Source organism: Chionomys nivalis, chromosome 11 (genome assembly GCF_950005125.1).
Source record: "Chionomys nivalis chromosome 11, mChiNiv1.1, whole genome shotgun sequence".
NCBI lineage: Eukaryota > Metazoa > Chordata > Mammalia > Rodentia > Cricetidae > Chionomys > Chionomys nivalis.
The window spans coordinates 41,083,983-41,100,676 of record NC_080096.1 but is presented as its reverse complement, the minus strand read 5'-3'; the positions used below and the strand labels follow the sequence as shown (position 1 = coordinate 41,100,676).

The window sequence follows — 16,694 nt, the reverse complement described above, 5'->3', positions numbered from 1 at the left end:
GTGGGAGGGTAGGCTCAGATGTTCAGAACCTGAGGCTGTAGGGAGACCACTGATTCTGAGTTGGGAGATCCGGCCTGAGCCCGGCCGCTGCAGCTGACTTTCTAGGAACCCTGACCGAGGCAGGTTCGCCTCAGTAGGGACTCATGCTCCTCACCTGTCAAAGCAGGCAGTACCCTGCCAGGCTCTGAAATAAAGGTGACATGGGCTACGAAAGGCACTGCCGCTTTTAGTGCCCGCTCAGGAGGGGGCACATTCACATTTTCGTGCCTCTTGGCCACCCTGGCTCTAATAGCGATCTATCTCGTTTAGCCTGCACTAGGGCTCCCCTTTAGTCCCCCCTGTCGGGTCTTTGGTCATGACCTTGCTGGGTAGTATGTGGTTCAGGGGCTAGGCTTCAGTAGCAGGTAGTGGATGCTGTTTAGCTGAGCATCCCCGATACAGGGAGCAATAGGAGATTAAATATAAAGTAGGAACTGTGGCTGGAAAATTGAGTACGGATCATAATGTCATTGCTCAAGATAGCAGTAGGCAGGAATCTGGCCCAGGCCCTATATGTTCCTTTATTGACCATGTCTGGAGGTCAGGTTCTCAGCATGTGCCAATTCTGTCTCACAGTCTGAAAACTCAGACCTTTTCTATGCTGTGCCCTGGTCCTGTGGGACCTTGGGTTTCCTGGTCGCTGCCGAGATCCGTATCATCCCTGCCAAGAAATACGTCAAGCTGCGGTTTCAACCAGTTCGGGGCCTCGAGACCATCTGTGAAAAATTCACCCGCGAGTCCCAGCGGCCGGAGAACCACTTCGTGGAAGGATTGCTGTACTCCCTAGATGAGGCTGTCATCATGACGGGGGTCATGACGGATGACGTAGAACCCAGCAAGGTAGGCCAGGGGAAGATAGGTGACTGGGACCGGTCCTCTTCTTGACTACTTGTGGCAGGCAGTTCACCAGGATGCTGGGACCAGGCTCCTTTCGAGCTGTGTTAGGGGCCACAAGAGTCCTGTCTTCTCCACTCCTGCCAGCTACCTGTCACGTGCTTGCCTCATGGTAGATAAAACCTAATGTCTAGCCGGGCAGTGGTAGCACACGCCTTTAATCCCAGCGGGAGGCAGAGGCAGGCAGATCTCTGGGAGTTCGAGGCCAGCCTGGTCTACAAGAGCTAGTTCTGGGACAGGCACCAAAGCTACAGACAGTCCATGCCTTAAATGAGGAAACTGATACTTCAAGGGCTAATTTAAATTTCTACCGGATGACAGAGACAGGATTGGGTAATTACCTTGAAACTCTTCCAAACCAAATGGGCACACCCTCAGCTTTCACCATACAACGTTTAATGTTTTATTAGCATACTTTAATTGTACGTAACAAGTGTGTAATGTTTTAATTTTATTTATTTTCAGACAGGGTTACATGCTAGCTCAGGCTGTCCTGGAACTCACTGTGTAATATAGGCTAAGCTCCAACTCATAGCCGTCCTCTTGCCTCAGTCCCTTGAGTGTGTAAATTCTGGGATTATTGGTGTGAGTCAATGATGTAATGTTTGTTGTTTTTGTTTCTGTTTCTTTGTTTTCAAACCAGCCCTGGCCGGTATGGAACTTTATGTAGACTAGACTGGCATCAAACTCAGAGATCCTCCTGCCTCTGCCTCCCAAGTGCCAGGATTAAAAATGTGTGCCACCATCCCTGGCAACCAAGTAATTTTTAATAGAGGGATTTTTTTTTCTCCATTCAGAAAGGATTTGTGCTCATTGTAAGAGACTTGGAGCTATGAACAAGTGAAAGACCTACACATGACCCAAAGCTAACTAGGTGTTCCTCATTTGGCCGTCCCACCCCCCCACAGCGTGCATATGTAAAACCTTTTTCAAGTTTTTAAGTTAGAAAGTTAAGATGCATTTCTTCACGCACGCACGCACGCACACACGCACACGGTAACTAACCACTTCCACAGTCTGCCATGCATAGCGCAGCATACCTGTTCCGGGCCACTTGTTTGAATGTAAGTACTTGGTTCTGATTTAAGACTCTTTTCTTGTTTTTACACACCAGCGTTTTTATGAATGAAATGGAACCCTGAGCCAAGGTGTAAGCACCCTAAATAGGGATGGATGAAACCTCGCAACCCTCAGTGGGGTAGTCACGCTCATGCCCGCACCCAGCAGCAGGCGGCTGAAGGCCTTTTCCCCATCTCCTGGCCAGCTGTAGTGAGAGGATCACACTTTGATTTTTGCCAATCTGATAAGGTTAAAAATAGTGCCTCTTTATTTTGTAGCTCTCTTGTTACTTGCACGGTTGAACACACCTTTGCAGTTTTCTAGTTTGTCTACCTGTATCTGCGATCGGCTCTCCAAATTTGCCTTGTCCGGTGGGTAAGCGCTGACCTGTGCTCTTTGATTTTTGATGTCTTCAGAAGAGTGCATTGAGCAAACGCCTCTGTGGCTTAATGAAAACCACTGTCCGTTGTTAAGTTGCTTCCAGTTTTATTAATTTAATTAGTGGAGCAGTGAGACCTTGAAGAATATCTTAAAGTAGAATTGGTACGTCAAAGTATAGGCACCTTTTAAGGCTCTTGACCTGTACCTACACTCTTCAAACGTTTTAGAATTGGGGGCCTCAAAATGACTTAGTGGATATGGATACTTCCTACCAAGGCTAAGTTAGATCCCTGCGACCTACATGGCAAAAGGAAAGAACCAGCTCCCACAAGTTGTCCTCTGTCACACACACACACACAAATACATAAATGAATAAATAAATTTTGTTTTGTTTATTTGAAAAGGAGAGCTAGAGGTGTAGCCCAGTGGTAGGGTGCTTACCTAGTGTGTATGAGGCCCTGGTAATAGTTAAATGCAATAATTGAAAAGGGCTCACAAATCATGTGGAACAATTCCCTCTCCATATTGGGAAATGAGGCCCAGTCAGGGACTGAGGCTCCTGGAGATGTCCAGTGACCATAGCAGATTTGCATTCTGTTCTCCAGCTCCTGATTCATGTGGGTCCCTGAGTCCCAGCTTCTAGAGCGTAGCAGTGTCCACAGCATTGATGGTGGGACGTGTGTCTGGAGGACGGTATCCAAGAGCATTAGTGGCAACAGCAGCCATGGAGCTGAAGTCCTCTGACTCTTCGTGGCCTCAGGCCTCGTCATTGTGAGGCCCTCACTCCACCCCTAATCACTTATCAGGGGAATCTAGTCCAAAGGTGTTCCAGCTTCTCCCGGGCTTTTCCTTAGAGGCTGTCCACAGCATAAAGATGAGGGGTGGGGCCAAGGGGAAAAGCCACTCACCTGCGAAAATAACTTGACAGTTGTCTGATGGATTAGATGCCATCAAAGTGATGATTACTAAAAGGAATTGTTCGGCTATTAAAGTGTTTAGACAGCTGACCTGGTCCCTATGTTTCCTGAGGAGAGAACAAAGGCCCCAAGATCCTTCTAGGACAAATGGCAGGAAAGACCAGAGGCCAGAGATTCTTGCCTTTTGTCCTAGCAAGCAAGACCGGGACACAGATGTTAGCCGAGTGGAACAGGATGCTGTTAGATAGGCCAAATGTCCCAGTTTAGAAGCCAGCCAGGCACTCTGATGGGCCCTCTGGTGGCACCATCCAGGATGAGGCTCCCTGTGAGGACATAATCCACTTTACAGCCAGTGAGGAGCCGCTCTCTGCGGATATGTTAAGGCTAGAATGAGCATCTGCGGCTGCCTCGCCTTCCCAAGTGCCGTGTGTCCTGAGTGGTGGTTAGGCTGGCTTATTTGTCGTTTCAGGACTTCTCTGGCACTGTGCTTCCCTAAGACCTTGGACCGAGGCACCCCAAGTTTCGACTTAATTACACAGTGAATGCCACTGCCAGGCGAGTGGCCCGGCCTCAGCTACCTTAGATCAAATTGCTCCGTCTGCTGCCTAGTTTCGGTCCCCTTCTGTTACTAAGCAGAGGCCTCGCTCCCCACGGGGAAGCCAGCTTGGGCAAACAGGCTCTTGTGCAGAACTGCCTGTCACAGAGAAGGCCCCACACGAGGGTGGCAGGTGCTGACTGTAGAGGGAAAGGCTGAAAGCCAGGGGGAGAGCAAGGAACTGATGCTGTGGCCCACTGTGGGCCAGGCCCACGCTAGGTGTGTCCTGTGTTGTGTGTTTTGACCTATACAGCCACTCCAGTCAGCAGTACCAGTATCTTGCCATAGGGAAAGTGAGCCAAGTAGGCTAAAGGATCAGCTTGGCTTATACATGGGAAAAGCAGATTGGCACACAGTATGTACAGTGTGGTATGACCTGCTTTGTTTGTTGTTTTTGTTTGTTTTATGTTTTATTTTATTTGGTTTTTGGTTTTGTTGTTGTTTTGTTTGAGAGAGAAATAAAGCCCTGAACCATGTATGTATTTTTTATTGTTAATTCACACACGCAGGAAACTGGGTTAGGGAGTGTAAACAGAGAGTGCTCATTATTTTCCTGGCTACCCAGACCCAAATAATCACACAGAAACTATATGAATTCCAACACTATTTCGCCAATAGCTTAGGTGTATTCCTAGCTAGCTCTTATATCATAAATTAACCCATTTCTATTAATCTGTGTATCACCACGAGGCTGTGGCCTGCTGATAAGGTTCTGGCATCCTTCTCCTTCTCCAGCTACGTGGCGTCTTTGACTCCGCCTACTTTCTGTCTATATCTCTGTTCAGATTTCCCACTTGGCTGTACTCTGCTAAGCCATTGGCTGAAACAGCTTTATTCATTAGCCAGTAAAAGCAACACTTGTACAGAAGGACATCCCATATCAAGGGAGTGACCTGCACCAGTTCACACAGCTCGAGTATAGCCAGGCAACATGTGCCCCAGCCTTCCAGCTCTAGAACGTTCTGTCTTCCCAAGAGAACCTGCCTAGAGTTCATTCCAGAGGAGAGGGAGCTGGGGTCTGAGCAGCTAAGTCACCTTGGAGCCAGCCAGATCAAAGCCTGAACCCCTGAGAGCTATAAGCCAACAGTTCAGGGTATCATTGCAGGACACAGAACCAGGGACCAGGCTTGTAACCTGAGCTTCCCTTCAGGAGATGGGGACTATAGGGAAAGTCCTGAACCCAGAGGACTGGAGCCAAGTCTGGGAACAGGAAAGGAAGTACCATGGTGATCCACACTGGCTCGGTGAGGGCAGCAGGAAGCTAACCTGCCCTGAGCCCTGAAGTGTCACTGGCACCGTGAACACTGACTTCTCTTTGAATCAAGTCACCAGCTATGATGGGCCACTCAGTTTCCTAGACTGCCAGAGCTAGCTCCACGGCCCTGTGCTCAGCACTAAGGTCCCTGAGTGTCTGCTCTCTGCTGGAGAGGGCCTGCTATGCCCAAGCCGCCTGGCTTTGAAGGCTCTCCAAGGCCACAGCTGACATGTCAGAGCTTTGAAAAACGGCTGGATCGCTGTTGCTCCCTGGTGGCTCCCTTGTGGTGTCTGGCACTCCCTGATCACAATACCCTCTTGTCGTTTCAGCTGAATAGCATCGGCAATTACTACAAGCCGTGGTTCTTCAAGCATGTGGAGAACTACCTGAAGACGAACCGGGAGGGCCTCGAGTACATTCCCCTGCGGCACTACTACCACCGCCACACGCGCAGCATCTTCTGGGAGCTCCAGGTGAGGCTTGGCTCCCCCAAGACAGCAGGCCGTTCACACCGGGGCCACCATTCACACTGGGTTAAGTGAATGGCCCAGCAGAGCAGTTACTGTGTTTTGGGCGGGGTACAGCCACCTGCCATGAGAGTTGACACCGAGAACAGGGGCCATGCTTTGCGGAAGGCAGGCAGACACTTTATCTTTCAGAACCTCCAGGAGAGTCCCTGGGCAGAGGAATGGCCAGCTGTGGGCCATCGGGGAGCGCAGTACACTCCTGATGCTGGGTAGCTGCCACCTCGGTAGGGTCCCAGGTGTTCTCTTTGTACCACAAGAGCAAGTAAACAGTCTTCACGTTCTTTGGGGGACACACTCATACGCACACGTAAGAAGTGGAATTGCTGGATTATGGTAATTCTGTGTCGAACTGGCAGAGGTTCTGCCAAAGTGTTTCCCACAGTGGTTGTGCGGTTCACGTTTCACCTAGCAGTGTTCCAGGTTCCCCGTCGATCTAGCCAACTAGCCAATACTGATTTTCTGATCTGTAAGCTATTGTTATTATTACGGCCATCCTTGGAAAGGCAGTGCTGTCACAGTGGTCTTTGATCTTGAGCATTGTGTCAAGTGCTTGTGACCCATTTGTGGGGTCTTTGTTTAATTGTAGACCATTCGTTCATTTGTTTTGGTGTGTGTGTTTGCATGTGTGTAACAACTTCCAAGAACCTGTGCTCTCCCTCGGCTTTGTGGACCCCCGGGGTCAAACTCAGGTCATCAGGGTTGGCATCGAGCGCCTTTGTCCACTGATCCATCTCACTGGACACTTTGTCCATCTTTCCCTAGGCTGCTTGTGTTTGTTGTTGAGTTGTGTGTGTTCCTCACACACTCTGGATGCCAAACCATCAGCAGACACGCGATTTGCAGCTATTTCTCCGTCCTGCACGTTGCTTTCACAATTTTCACAATGTCTGTTGACATACATTTTTTTCATGTCAGTGAAGTCTAACTTACCCATTTTGTTCAGTGTCTTATTTAAGAATTTATTAACAGCCGGGTGGTGGTGGCACATGCCTTTAATCCCAGCACTTGGGTGGCAGACGCAGGCGGATCCCTATGAGTTTGAGGCCAGCCTGGTCTACAGAGCAAGTTCCAGGACAGGCTCCATAGGTATACAGAGAAACCCTGTCTCAAAAAACAAAAGAATTTGTTGACAAATGTGAGATCAGGAAGATCCTTGCTCACCATCCCATCCTGCAATCCATGCCTGCCTCCAGGAGCTCTGCCTCCAAGACTAAAGCGCCTTCATTTAGGTTGAACCTTTTGCACCTCCTATGCAAGGTAGGAGTCAGAAGCAATCGCTCAGGACCTTACTGCCCTGTTGTCCCTGCAGGCTGCATATGTCTGAAACACAGCAAGGTTGCTGAGTTAGAGCCGGGGTGCAGAATGAGGTCACCCAGCAGCCAGAGGCTGGGTCACATGGCTCCTTGTAGGTCAAGTGAGAACTTAATGCTTCTTCTAGGTGTGATAGGAAGCCAGTGGGCACTTCGAGCAGGAAGGCGATGTGTTCTACTTTTTTATTTTTAATCTTAAAGGAAATCTTTGGTAGCTGGAAGGAGCGTGAGGTAGGTTGGGGGCTAAGCAGTCGTGGAAAAAGAGATGAAGCATGTCTGTTGCCTGGGAGGCGACAGAGGCGAAGAGCAGCTCGAGGGACTCAGGCAGGATTTCCAGACAGATTGGCTTGAGCTCAAGGCTGGAGACCCCTAACTACCACAGGAAGCAGGGGAGGCATGGTAAAGGACACTGGACGTTCTGAATTGACCACATCTGTTGAAGCTACTGCTTTGAGCACACAGATGGGATCTTGAGTTGGTAGCCAGGCAACCGTGTGTGTGAGGACCAGGGGGCCTCAGCGAGGTTAAGACCGTGTGTGTAAATATGGGCCTTGGTGGCGGGGAAATGTTTATGAGGTTGTGGGGGTTTTTGTTTGGTTATTTTGTGTTTGAGATAAAGTCTCATGTAGCCCATGCTGGTCTTTATGTCAGTGAGACCAACCCCAGTCTTCTACATTCTCCCCACACACACACAAATACAGAGCTTTTAGGCCTGTTCCCCACACCTGGCCTTTTTTTTTTTTTTTTCTTTTTGAGAAATGTTATTTAAAGCCAGGATAGTAGGTGCCTGAAGACCCCAGTCCTGGGTCCCCTACAGCCCCAGGGAGAGGAACCAGCAGAAGAGAAGATCCTTTAGCCAGAGCCCTGGGGACCTTAATGTCGAGTGCTAAGTGAGACAAAGGGGTAGAACCAGCTTTGAATAGCAGGTGAAAGCCGGAAGGCTGAATCTGAAAGAAAGGGCTCATGAAAACCAATCTCAGCTGCTACTTAAAGCAAATAGACACGGGACAGATGGTGGAAGGAGGGTGGGACTAAGAAAGAATCTGCGATTGTTTTTAGAAGAGGTGACATCATGGTTATGTGTCCTGGGGCTGATGGGAAGAATGACAGTACAGGGTGGGGGTGTTTAGAGAGCAGGATGAGTCCTTGGCTCAGCTGAGAAAGTGGCCTCCTGTGGTGGTATGTGTGGGAGGGAACAGTCGCTGGAAGTTGGGGAGAGTTGGGAGGTGGGAAGTCGAGAGTTCCCTTTTGGTTGTCTGTAATTTCTCAGTGAAGTCAGAAGTAGGAATTTCAGCTGGGACATGATGACAGACCACTTGAGAGGGGGACATGTGAATTGTTCCTTACAGAGTAGGAAGTTCATTTGCCTGGGGATGGCCAGGGGATTCAGCTTCCTGCGACTCGGGACCATGAACTCGTGGCGAGGCCAGCATGTGGCTGTGGGTTTTCACACTGTGACAGTGGGTGCCAGGTCAGTAGTGGGCCACCTCTGAGGGCACCTGGACAGTAGGAAATGTGGAATAAATGAAGATAGACCACTGATTGTCTGGGACCGACTGTATGATACTTTTGTACCCCAGCAACTGAGTTCTGGTGCGACACGGCACTGCAGTGGTCCCATCCACGTTGAGTGTGTTGTGGGTGGCTCTGGGAAAAGATGCACCAGGACTGATTTGGCTCTGAGATTAGATCACCATGGTGACAGTGTTGTCAGCTGCTCCGAGATATGACATGAGAGCAATAGCCGAGCTCAGCGAAAGACGAGGCTGCTGAGAAACAGGCAAGCAGGCTGGGGAGCTGGGGTACCAACGTGTGGGGACATCACAGGTGTGGGGATTAAAGTCACAAACTGTGAGGGAAAATGAAGGTGATAGTGACCACAGGCCACTTGAAGTAGAACTGCGGTGTATGAGGGTGAATGAAAACGCAGTGGTTCAGAACTGGGGAGGGGACACTGGCCCAGGCTACGGTGATGTGGGGTGATGGATTGCAATTGGCCAGGCCCAGTGAGGGGTAGCCATGAGTATGGGGTGAAGGTAGCCATAAGTGTGGGATGAGCGGATATAGCAGTCCAGGCCTCATTGAGGGGTGCCGTGAGTATGGGGTGAGGGTAGCCATGAATGTGAATGAGCGGATGCAGCAGTTCAGGCCTCATTGAGGGGTGGGGTGAGGGCTGTAGCGGAGCACTGGGCTGAGCTCCCCAAGTCCAGTTGAAGAGTAGGAGGAATGAGAATATGAGCAAAGAGGTGAAGACCATAATGGGGTCACTCATTGAAACAGCTTACCTGAGCTAATGGGAGCTCCACCCACCCGGAAAGGGAGGGAACCAGCATAGGTCCAAACTAGTCCCTCTGAATATGGGTAACAGTTATATGGCTGGGGCAGACTGAGGGGCCACTGGGATTGGCACCAGGATCTATCCCTACTGCTTGTACTGACTTTTTGGGAACCCATTCTCTTTGAATGGATACCTTGCTCAGCCTAGATATAGTAGGGAGGGCCTTGGTCCTTCCGCAAAACCTTACCCTCTCTGAGGAGTGGGTGGGAGATGGAGGAGGCAGGTGAAGGGAATGGGAGGAGAGGAGGGAGTGGGAACTGGCATTTGTATGTAAAATGAAAACAGATAAGTTTGTTTTCTTTAAAAAAAAAAAATTAGAAAGAAAGTGGGGTAAGGGGACCGCAGTGGTCAGACTCCAGGGGGGACCAGTGAGTGTGAGGCGATGGGTGATGGATGAGGACACCCTTACTCACAGCCATATGGGCTCCTTGAGCTGCCTAACCCCCACAAAAGATCACCCAAGAGAAACTCGGGCATATTCTGCAGTGTACCTTTCATGTTACAGTTGACAGTCACTGCCACCACAACCCAAATGATAGCACCATGTCATTGACCCACTCCAGCTGAGGGGCGCTGAGCCCCATCTCCAAAGGAGATAGATAGATCTTGAACTGTTCACGGTCTGTGCTCAAAATGAAGCTTGCTGTCTGTTGTTGCTCTGTTAGGTAAACACTGTCCTAAATCACCTTCCTTTGCTGGAAGGAACTGGAAGAACAGGTGTTTTAAGCTTGTGTTTGCTTACCTGGAGTTTGTTTACTCTTGGGACTTAGAAATGCTAGGCAATAGGGAAATAGCACACTGGGCGGCAGCCTGCTGCAGAAGCCAAGCTGTCAGTCACAGGAAGGCTTCAGCTGGCCCGCAGGAGCGCCAAGCAGAGTTGGCCTGCAGAATGTTGTTCCCCTAGAGATCAATGGACTTTACCCACACCTCTGGCCCTAGACCAGCCTCTTTTTCTCTCCCTTCTGCCTAGAGTGGTTTCCTGAGGAGGAACCCAGTTTCATGAGTCCCTGGGGACTCCAGCTAAGCAGAGACCTTTCTGATAAGGAGTGCACACCACACGACCTCAGGACATCTCAGGACGTAGGCTTTCCCCTCAATACACCTTCCCTTCCATTGGCTGCCTTCACTTCAGCTTCCTCCCAGGAGGAAAAAGGATCTTTGAAAACAACTGGGTGAACCTGCACTCTGGGTAATGAGTCAGTCCACCCCTCACAGGGGACCAGCCTGGCCAGCTCAAGCATCTTCCTTCCTTCCCGACTTGGGTCACCGAGCAGCACCAAGTTCAGGGCTCGCTAGATAACCTGTAGGGCCCGATGCACAGAACAGGTCTAAAGGGCTTCTAAAATTCCTAAAATATAAAGCCTTTTTCTTTGTCCTGTCATAAGTATTTACATAATAAGTAAAAAAAAAAAAAAAACATTCTAAGTTATTAGCATGGATTTTACCATTCTTCTAAATATAAGAGCATTTGCTGGGGCTCAGTGATAGGCAGCTTGCCTAGCACACATGAAGCCATAAGTTCAATCCTTAGCACAATGGGGTTGGTCTGGGCTGGGGGTTGACACCCACTGTCTTTGGTCTAGAGAGATGATGGTTCAATGAGTACAGCATTAGCTGTTCAAGAGTGAGGACCTGGGTTCAAATCCCCAGAACCCACTTAAAGCTAGGCATGATGACCTATATCTATAATCCCAGAGCTCCTAATGGGAGGTGGAGCAGGAGAAATCTGTGGAAGCTTCCCAGACAGCTGGCCTGATACCCGGGGCAGCAAACAACCAAAGAGACCTTGTCTCGGACAAGGTGAAAAGCAAGGACAACACCAGAGCTGTTCTCTGACCTCTGTATGTCACTTCCTCGGGCATGCATTTATGTACATATATAAGCATACAAGGTCTCTTTTGCTTTTGGTACATGCCTCTTTTGACCTTTGTCTTTTTATTAACTCATAGGCCAGGTCTATGTCATCTTCCGTGGCCATTTTCATAGCAGTTGTTAGCCAGTGGGGGCGAGTAACATGGTAAGAAAGGAGAATCTGGGATCCTTGGTCATCGCTGGGGCCTTGCAGCCAGCGCACCAAAGCAGAGGTGGCCAGTAGCAGGCTGGATGCAGGCAGCAGGGAGGTGGCAGGAGCCTGAGGACCAAGCACCTTGAGGGAGATTGCTGGGATGAGTGGCCTCAGTGTATTGGCAGGACAGGACAAGAGTGAAGCCAGGGCCTTGGGGACCCCAGGTCACGAAGGGGACAAAGGACGGATTGTAAGGCAGTAGCAGAGGGGAAAGAAGAGTGTTTAAACATTGCTTTTTGAGGCCGACAGTGTCGGCTGATACAAACCAGTGGATCTGAGAAAGGGGGCATGGTGTCACTGAGAGCTAAAAGCAGGCTTCTCACCGTGCTCACCTGTCAGGGAAACGGCAGGGATCTGGAAGTGTGACCGCACATTGCTGGTGGGCGTGCAAGGAGCAGTGTTTGCCTCAAGTTTCAGAGTATAAGATGGTACGTGCTTCTGAAATAGGATCCCTTAAAGAAACTCACAGCATTTAATCTAAAGTTGCCCGTGTCCTGTCCAGGAACTTAACAGCAAGTGTGCATATTGATGGGCAGACATAGGCAGAGGAGCCTCACGGATAATCTTTGAGTGATCTAAATATTCATCAATGTAGACCTGCTTAAATAAATAGCTCTACATCAGGCAACGGAGTGAGGCATGGTAGGCAGTTTATGCGAAGGGCTGGAGGGGTGATATTCAGTTTCTCTGGGTACTCTCCGATTCTCCTAGCCAGGCAGAGGCCATAGACATCTAGATGGGCAGATGTGGCTACAATGGGCTGACTCTGGCCTCACTCACTGTAGTGCTATGTGAATCTAGCAGACTGGACAGCGGATTAGCAGCCTTGTAGGAGAGCTCTGACTCCAGGGATGGTTGAGTGCTGCTACCCGGCTTTTAGCAGTTGGCACATACTGCTGCTTTGGGCTCCTGTTCCAGGGGACCTTCGGGAGCTGCCTCTGACTCTCTGTCCCAGTTCTGTCCTGTACCCTCCATTCCCAAGAGAGGATCTCAGAACAGGAAGCATGTCTGGAATGCCTTGTCTCCGACACCCACCCACCCTTGGCATCAAGGCTCCAGGGCTTGTGGTAATCTCTGCACACTGGTGACTTAGGAAGGTGGCAAGGTCAGAGCTGGGAGGAACATTGTGAGCTAGTCCTCTAAACGAAGGGTGTGCTGGGGAAGCAACAGCACCCAGGGAGTGAGAGAAAAGACAGCATCTGCCCATCAGGGTCTCCAGGGAGACCAAGGGAAGCAAGTGAATGAATGGTTGGCTGTGTGTGCTCCAACAGACTCCTTGTGGAGCTCGACTCCACCCACCTGGTGCATCCCTGCTGTGTGACCTTAGAAACATTGCTCAAGTTCTCTGTGTATCCCTTTTCTCACTGGGCAGCATTCATTTAGCAAATATTTATGGGATGCGAATCACTCTGACCTTAATCTCAAGAACAGGGATGGTAGCCATCTCATCATTGTGTTCCTGGCCTTGCACGCTATTTTTCCCAGATAAGGAAGCTGAGCTCAGAGAAGTTCTGTAACTAGCCCAAGGCTGTAATAGTTGGTAAATGTGCGAGATGGGGATCAAACCCAGCTCCGTCTGATAAAGGCCACCCTGCCTTTTAACGAGGGGCTTGCACCCTGGAGTACTTGTCCCGGGTGGATTGAGGACCTGGCCGTGGCTCCGTCTTCCCATCCCCCTTCTCTGTCTTTTAGGATATCATCCCTTTTGGCAACAACCCCATCTTCCGTTACCTCTTTGGCTGGATGGTGCCCCCCAAGATCTCCCTCCTGAAGTTGACCCAGGGCGAGACTCTCCGCAAGCTGTACGAGCAACACCACGTGGTGCAGGACATGCTGGTGCCCATGAAGTGCCTGTCTCAGGCCCTGCACACTTTCCAGAACGACATCCATGTAAGCCGGGTGGCCAGGCGGGCATGCTCCCATGGGACCCAGAGCTCCTCTCCAGAGCCATGTCACCCAGCTTTGTGTATCTGCCCGCTGGGCTTCACTTCCTCTGACTATAAAATGAGGATCTTAGCCCACTCAGCCAGGGCAGCAAGAAAGAAGGGTCTGATGGGCTGCTGGCCCCATGAGGTAGAGTGGGAGTATCTGGAAGGGGTGGAGAGGAAACCAAAGCAGGGAACAGCCCGGAGCCTCTAGTGAGGGCTGCAAACCCAAAGTCTCCCTTGGTGGGATGTGGGCAGGCCAGTCCTGTGTCTGCTACCTGAGACCAACCCACTTCCCTGGCCTCTCAGGTCTACCCCATCTGGCTGTGCCCGTTCATCCTGCCCAGCCAGCCAGGACTGGTGCACCCCAAGGGAGATGAGGCTGAGCTCTACGTGGACATTGGGGCGTACGGGGAGCCACGCGTGAAGCACTTCGAGGCCAGGTCCTGCATGAGGCAGCTGGAGAAGTTTGTGCGGAGTGTGCACGGGTGAGTGGCCTGGGGTGTCGGGGCACAGGGACCCTCTCACCCACCCTGCCCATCCTCACACCCTGACCCCTTCCTTCCCATACAGGTTCCAGATGTTATACGCCGACTGCTACATGAACCGGGAGGAGTTCTGGGAGATGTTTGATGGCTCCTTGTACCACAAGCTGCGCAAGCAGCTCGGCTGCCAGGACGCCTTCCCTGAGGTGTACGACAAGATCTGCAAGGCGGCGAGGCACTGAGCGGGGCACCTCGGGAGCCAGATGCATGGGAATGGACTTGCTCTCCCTCGCTCCAGCGTCTCTGCTTTCCCAGATTTCAGAAAGAAACCCCTCCAGAAATCTCCAGGGCAGCTCAGGCAAGTGGAAAGAAGGAAGCACACGGGATCTGGAGTCACACAGTCCTAAGTCCCGCTCCCAGCTTAGCCACTCATTAGCCGTGCGACTCTGACTCTGGGCTGGTCACTTGGCCCATCTGTGCCCCGTGTTCATTTGCGGAAGGAGGTAAAAATTCCTACCTGTGGGCCATCATCTACACAAAGGGCTGGTTGTGTGGGAGGAGCTTCACGAGTGGTAGCCACGGCCACGGCTTCCCATTCAACCTCACACCTGACTCCTGCTCCCCACGGGTCACCTGTGCACAGGTTTGGCTGGCATGATGAAGGGGGTGCCCTGGGGTTGTACCTGCATTGCCTGCATCAGCCACAAGAGCCCTTCATGGGGGCAAAGGAGGTTCCTCCTTCCCCCGGACCTTAGGGGGGCCACATGATGGGCAGGCGGGCCCAGGATGTGCTGTGCCAAAGCCAGGTCCAGTCCAAAGTCCTCTCTGCCATCTTTGGGCCATCCTGCCCCTTCTTCCTGTGTGCGCAGGCCCGAGGGTCACCCCAGCCATCACTGGGCCCACTCAGGACTGTTCCTGGAAAAAGACATCTCAAGATGGGAAGCCTGGCCTTCCTGGGCTTTCCTTTCTTGACTCCCTCCATGCAGACCTCCTCTAAGATCCACTGAGTCACAATGGGGGCACATGCTCATGACTGTGTCACATAGGGATGGTTCCCACACTGAGTAAGAAAGGGGTGTCTGCCCTGTGCTACTGTGAGGACCCTCCCTGGGGTTGGAAGGAAAGCTTCCAGGGTCACTCATTTCCCCCATTATGTTCCCCCACCCCCAGCTCTAGTTAATTTCAGTGCCTTACAAATCCTAAGCTCAGAGAAAGTTAGCTCCATTTCCGTTCCAGAGGGAGGGGCCGCTAAGGCCCCTCTGCCTTGTTAGTGAAGTGTGGTTGGTTGTACAGCCCCACCTTCAGAATTGCCTGGCCTGGCTGAAAACCCAGAGTCTCCCGGGGGGGCGGGGCGGGGGGGAAATCAAGTCCTGGAAGAGAAGCCAGAATTCAAGAGCTGAGCTGGTCACAGTCCCCGCTAAGCTGCTGTTTTCTCAAGCCTCATTGAAATGTCAGAGCTCCTGAAGCCTTTCTGTGTTAGACAGTAGAAAGCCTAGTGTTAGAAGCCGGGGGAACATACACAATCCAGGTGACAGTTAGGGACTGTCCATCATCTCGAGTTCTTCCTCCCACCCCCAAGCCAGCTCCCCTGTCATTTTCATATGTCTGGCACGTGCCAGAACCCTTAAGAGTCATACTTAAGGATGCTCACTGATGCCGCCGAGAGCTGACATACTGCACAGTGCCAGTGTGGTCCTGTGAAGGCTGGAGGACTTGTGGCCGCTGGAAGGCGGAGGAACCACCGCATCCTCTTGTCCTGTGAAGGAAGTAGTCTTCACCTCGCTGTCTGTGCAGCGTGCATTCTTGGCACGGGCTCTCTTGGTGGTCCGTGTGCATCCTCGTCCTCACCGACTGATGACTCTGCTTGCTGCAGATGAATGGTCGATGCGAGCTAGGTTAGTTAGCGTGATATCTGAAGTACCATCGTTCCACCGCTTGAGCCTCCATAAAGAGCCACTGGGACTGTGGTAGTGATGCCAGCAACGTGTGTCACCCTAAAGAGCCAAATTCTAGTCCACCACAGACACGCCCCAGGACCTGGGAAGGGAAGGGATTTTGAATCACATTAGCTTCAGGTTAGTGTTTGGCTCCAGTAATATCTTGCCTGAAAAGTGGCCAGTCGTCTTCCAAGCATGGTGAACTGGGTCCCAGGTTTTCCTCACAAGCCAGTCCTGTCATTGTCCAGCCATCCGGGGGCTTGGTGATCACCTCGCTGCTGCAGGACAGTGCATGTGGGATGCCAGAGCAAGCCTCTCCCCTCCGTGACTCTGGTTTCTTGGCTGCATGAAGGTGTTCTGGAAAGTCAGAGTTGTAGCCACTGCCTGGCTGGAAAGCTGAATTGGCTGTTACTGGAAGGGAAGAGGGAGAGGGGTGGCTGTGGCAGTGTGTGCTGTGTGGGTTTTTTTTTGTTTTGTTTTGTTTTGTTTTAATTTGGTCATGGGGACCAAGGAGAAGGCATGACTCCCCCTGGTCAGGCTCTTGCAGCCTTAGGCACTGTGCCTACTCTCCAGAACACACGTTCCTGTGGCTGTGGGGACCACCGCTTCTGTAAAAATAAAATACAGCCTGGAAGCTAGTCTTTGTCGTTTTTTTGTTGTTGTTGTTGTTCAGAGGATCACAGTGTAGAGTCAAACCAGGACTCAGCAGCGGGTGTTGCCACTCGGCTCTGATGTCCTGTCTGAACACGAACACCCACAGACACGAGCTGAAAGAACGTGGGGGGAAGCAGGGAGCAAATGTGTTTCTGTCATTCCAATGAAGACGTGGTGGCAAGACAGAGGATGGCAGCTCAGGTCGGGTGGGCACTGTCCTCGGGCACCAGACGTGCCATCAGAGGTCTGGCCACTGTCCTGGCCTTGTCACTTGGTTGTGACCAACTAATTTTGACAAGCTAATTGCTCCTGT

General features: G+C 51.2%; 1 protein-coding gene across 1 annotated transcript in view; it reads left to right on the top strand.

Annotated features, from left to right (window-relative positions):
- Positions 1–16,365, top strand: part of Dhcr24 (24-dehydrocholesterol reductase) — a 30,306-nt gene extending 13,941 nt beyond the window's left edge. Inside the window, exons 5-9 of the mRNA XM_057784947.1 lie at positions 616–879; positions 5,470–5,613; positions 13,073–13,270; positions 13,615–13,793; positions 13,879–16,365. Of these exons, the coding sequence (XP_057640930.1) occupies positions 616–879; positions 5,470–5,613; positions 13,073–13,270; positions 13,615–13,793; positions 13,879–14,032 (939 nt within the window). The 3' untranslated portion in view covers positions 14,033–16,365. The remainder of the gene's footprint in view (positions 1–615; positions 880–5,469; positions 5,614–13,072; positions 13,271–13,614; positions 13,794–13,878) is intronic.
- The last annotated feature ends 329 nt before the right edge of the window (positions 16,366–16,694 follow it).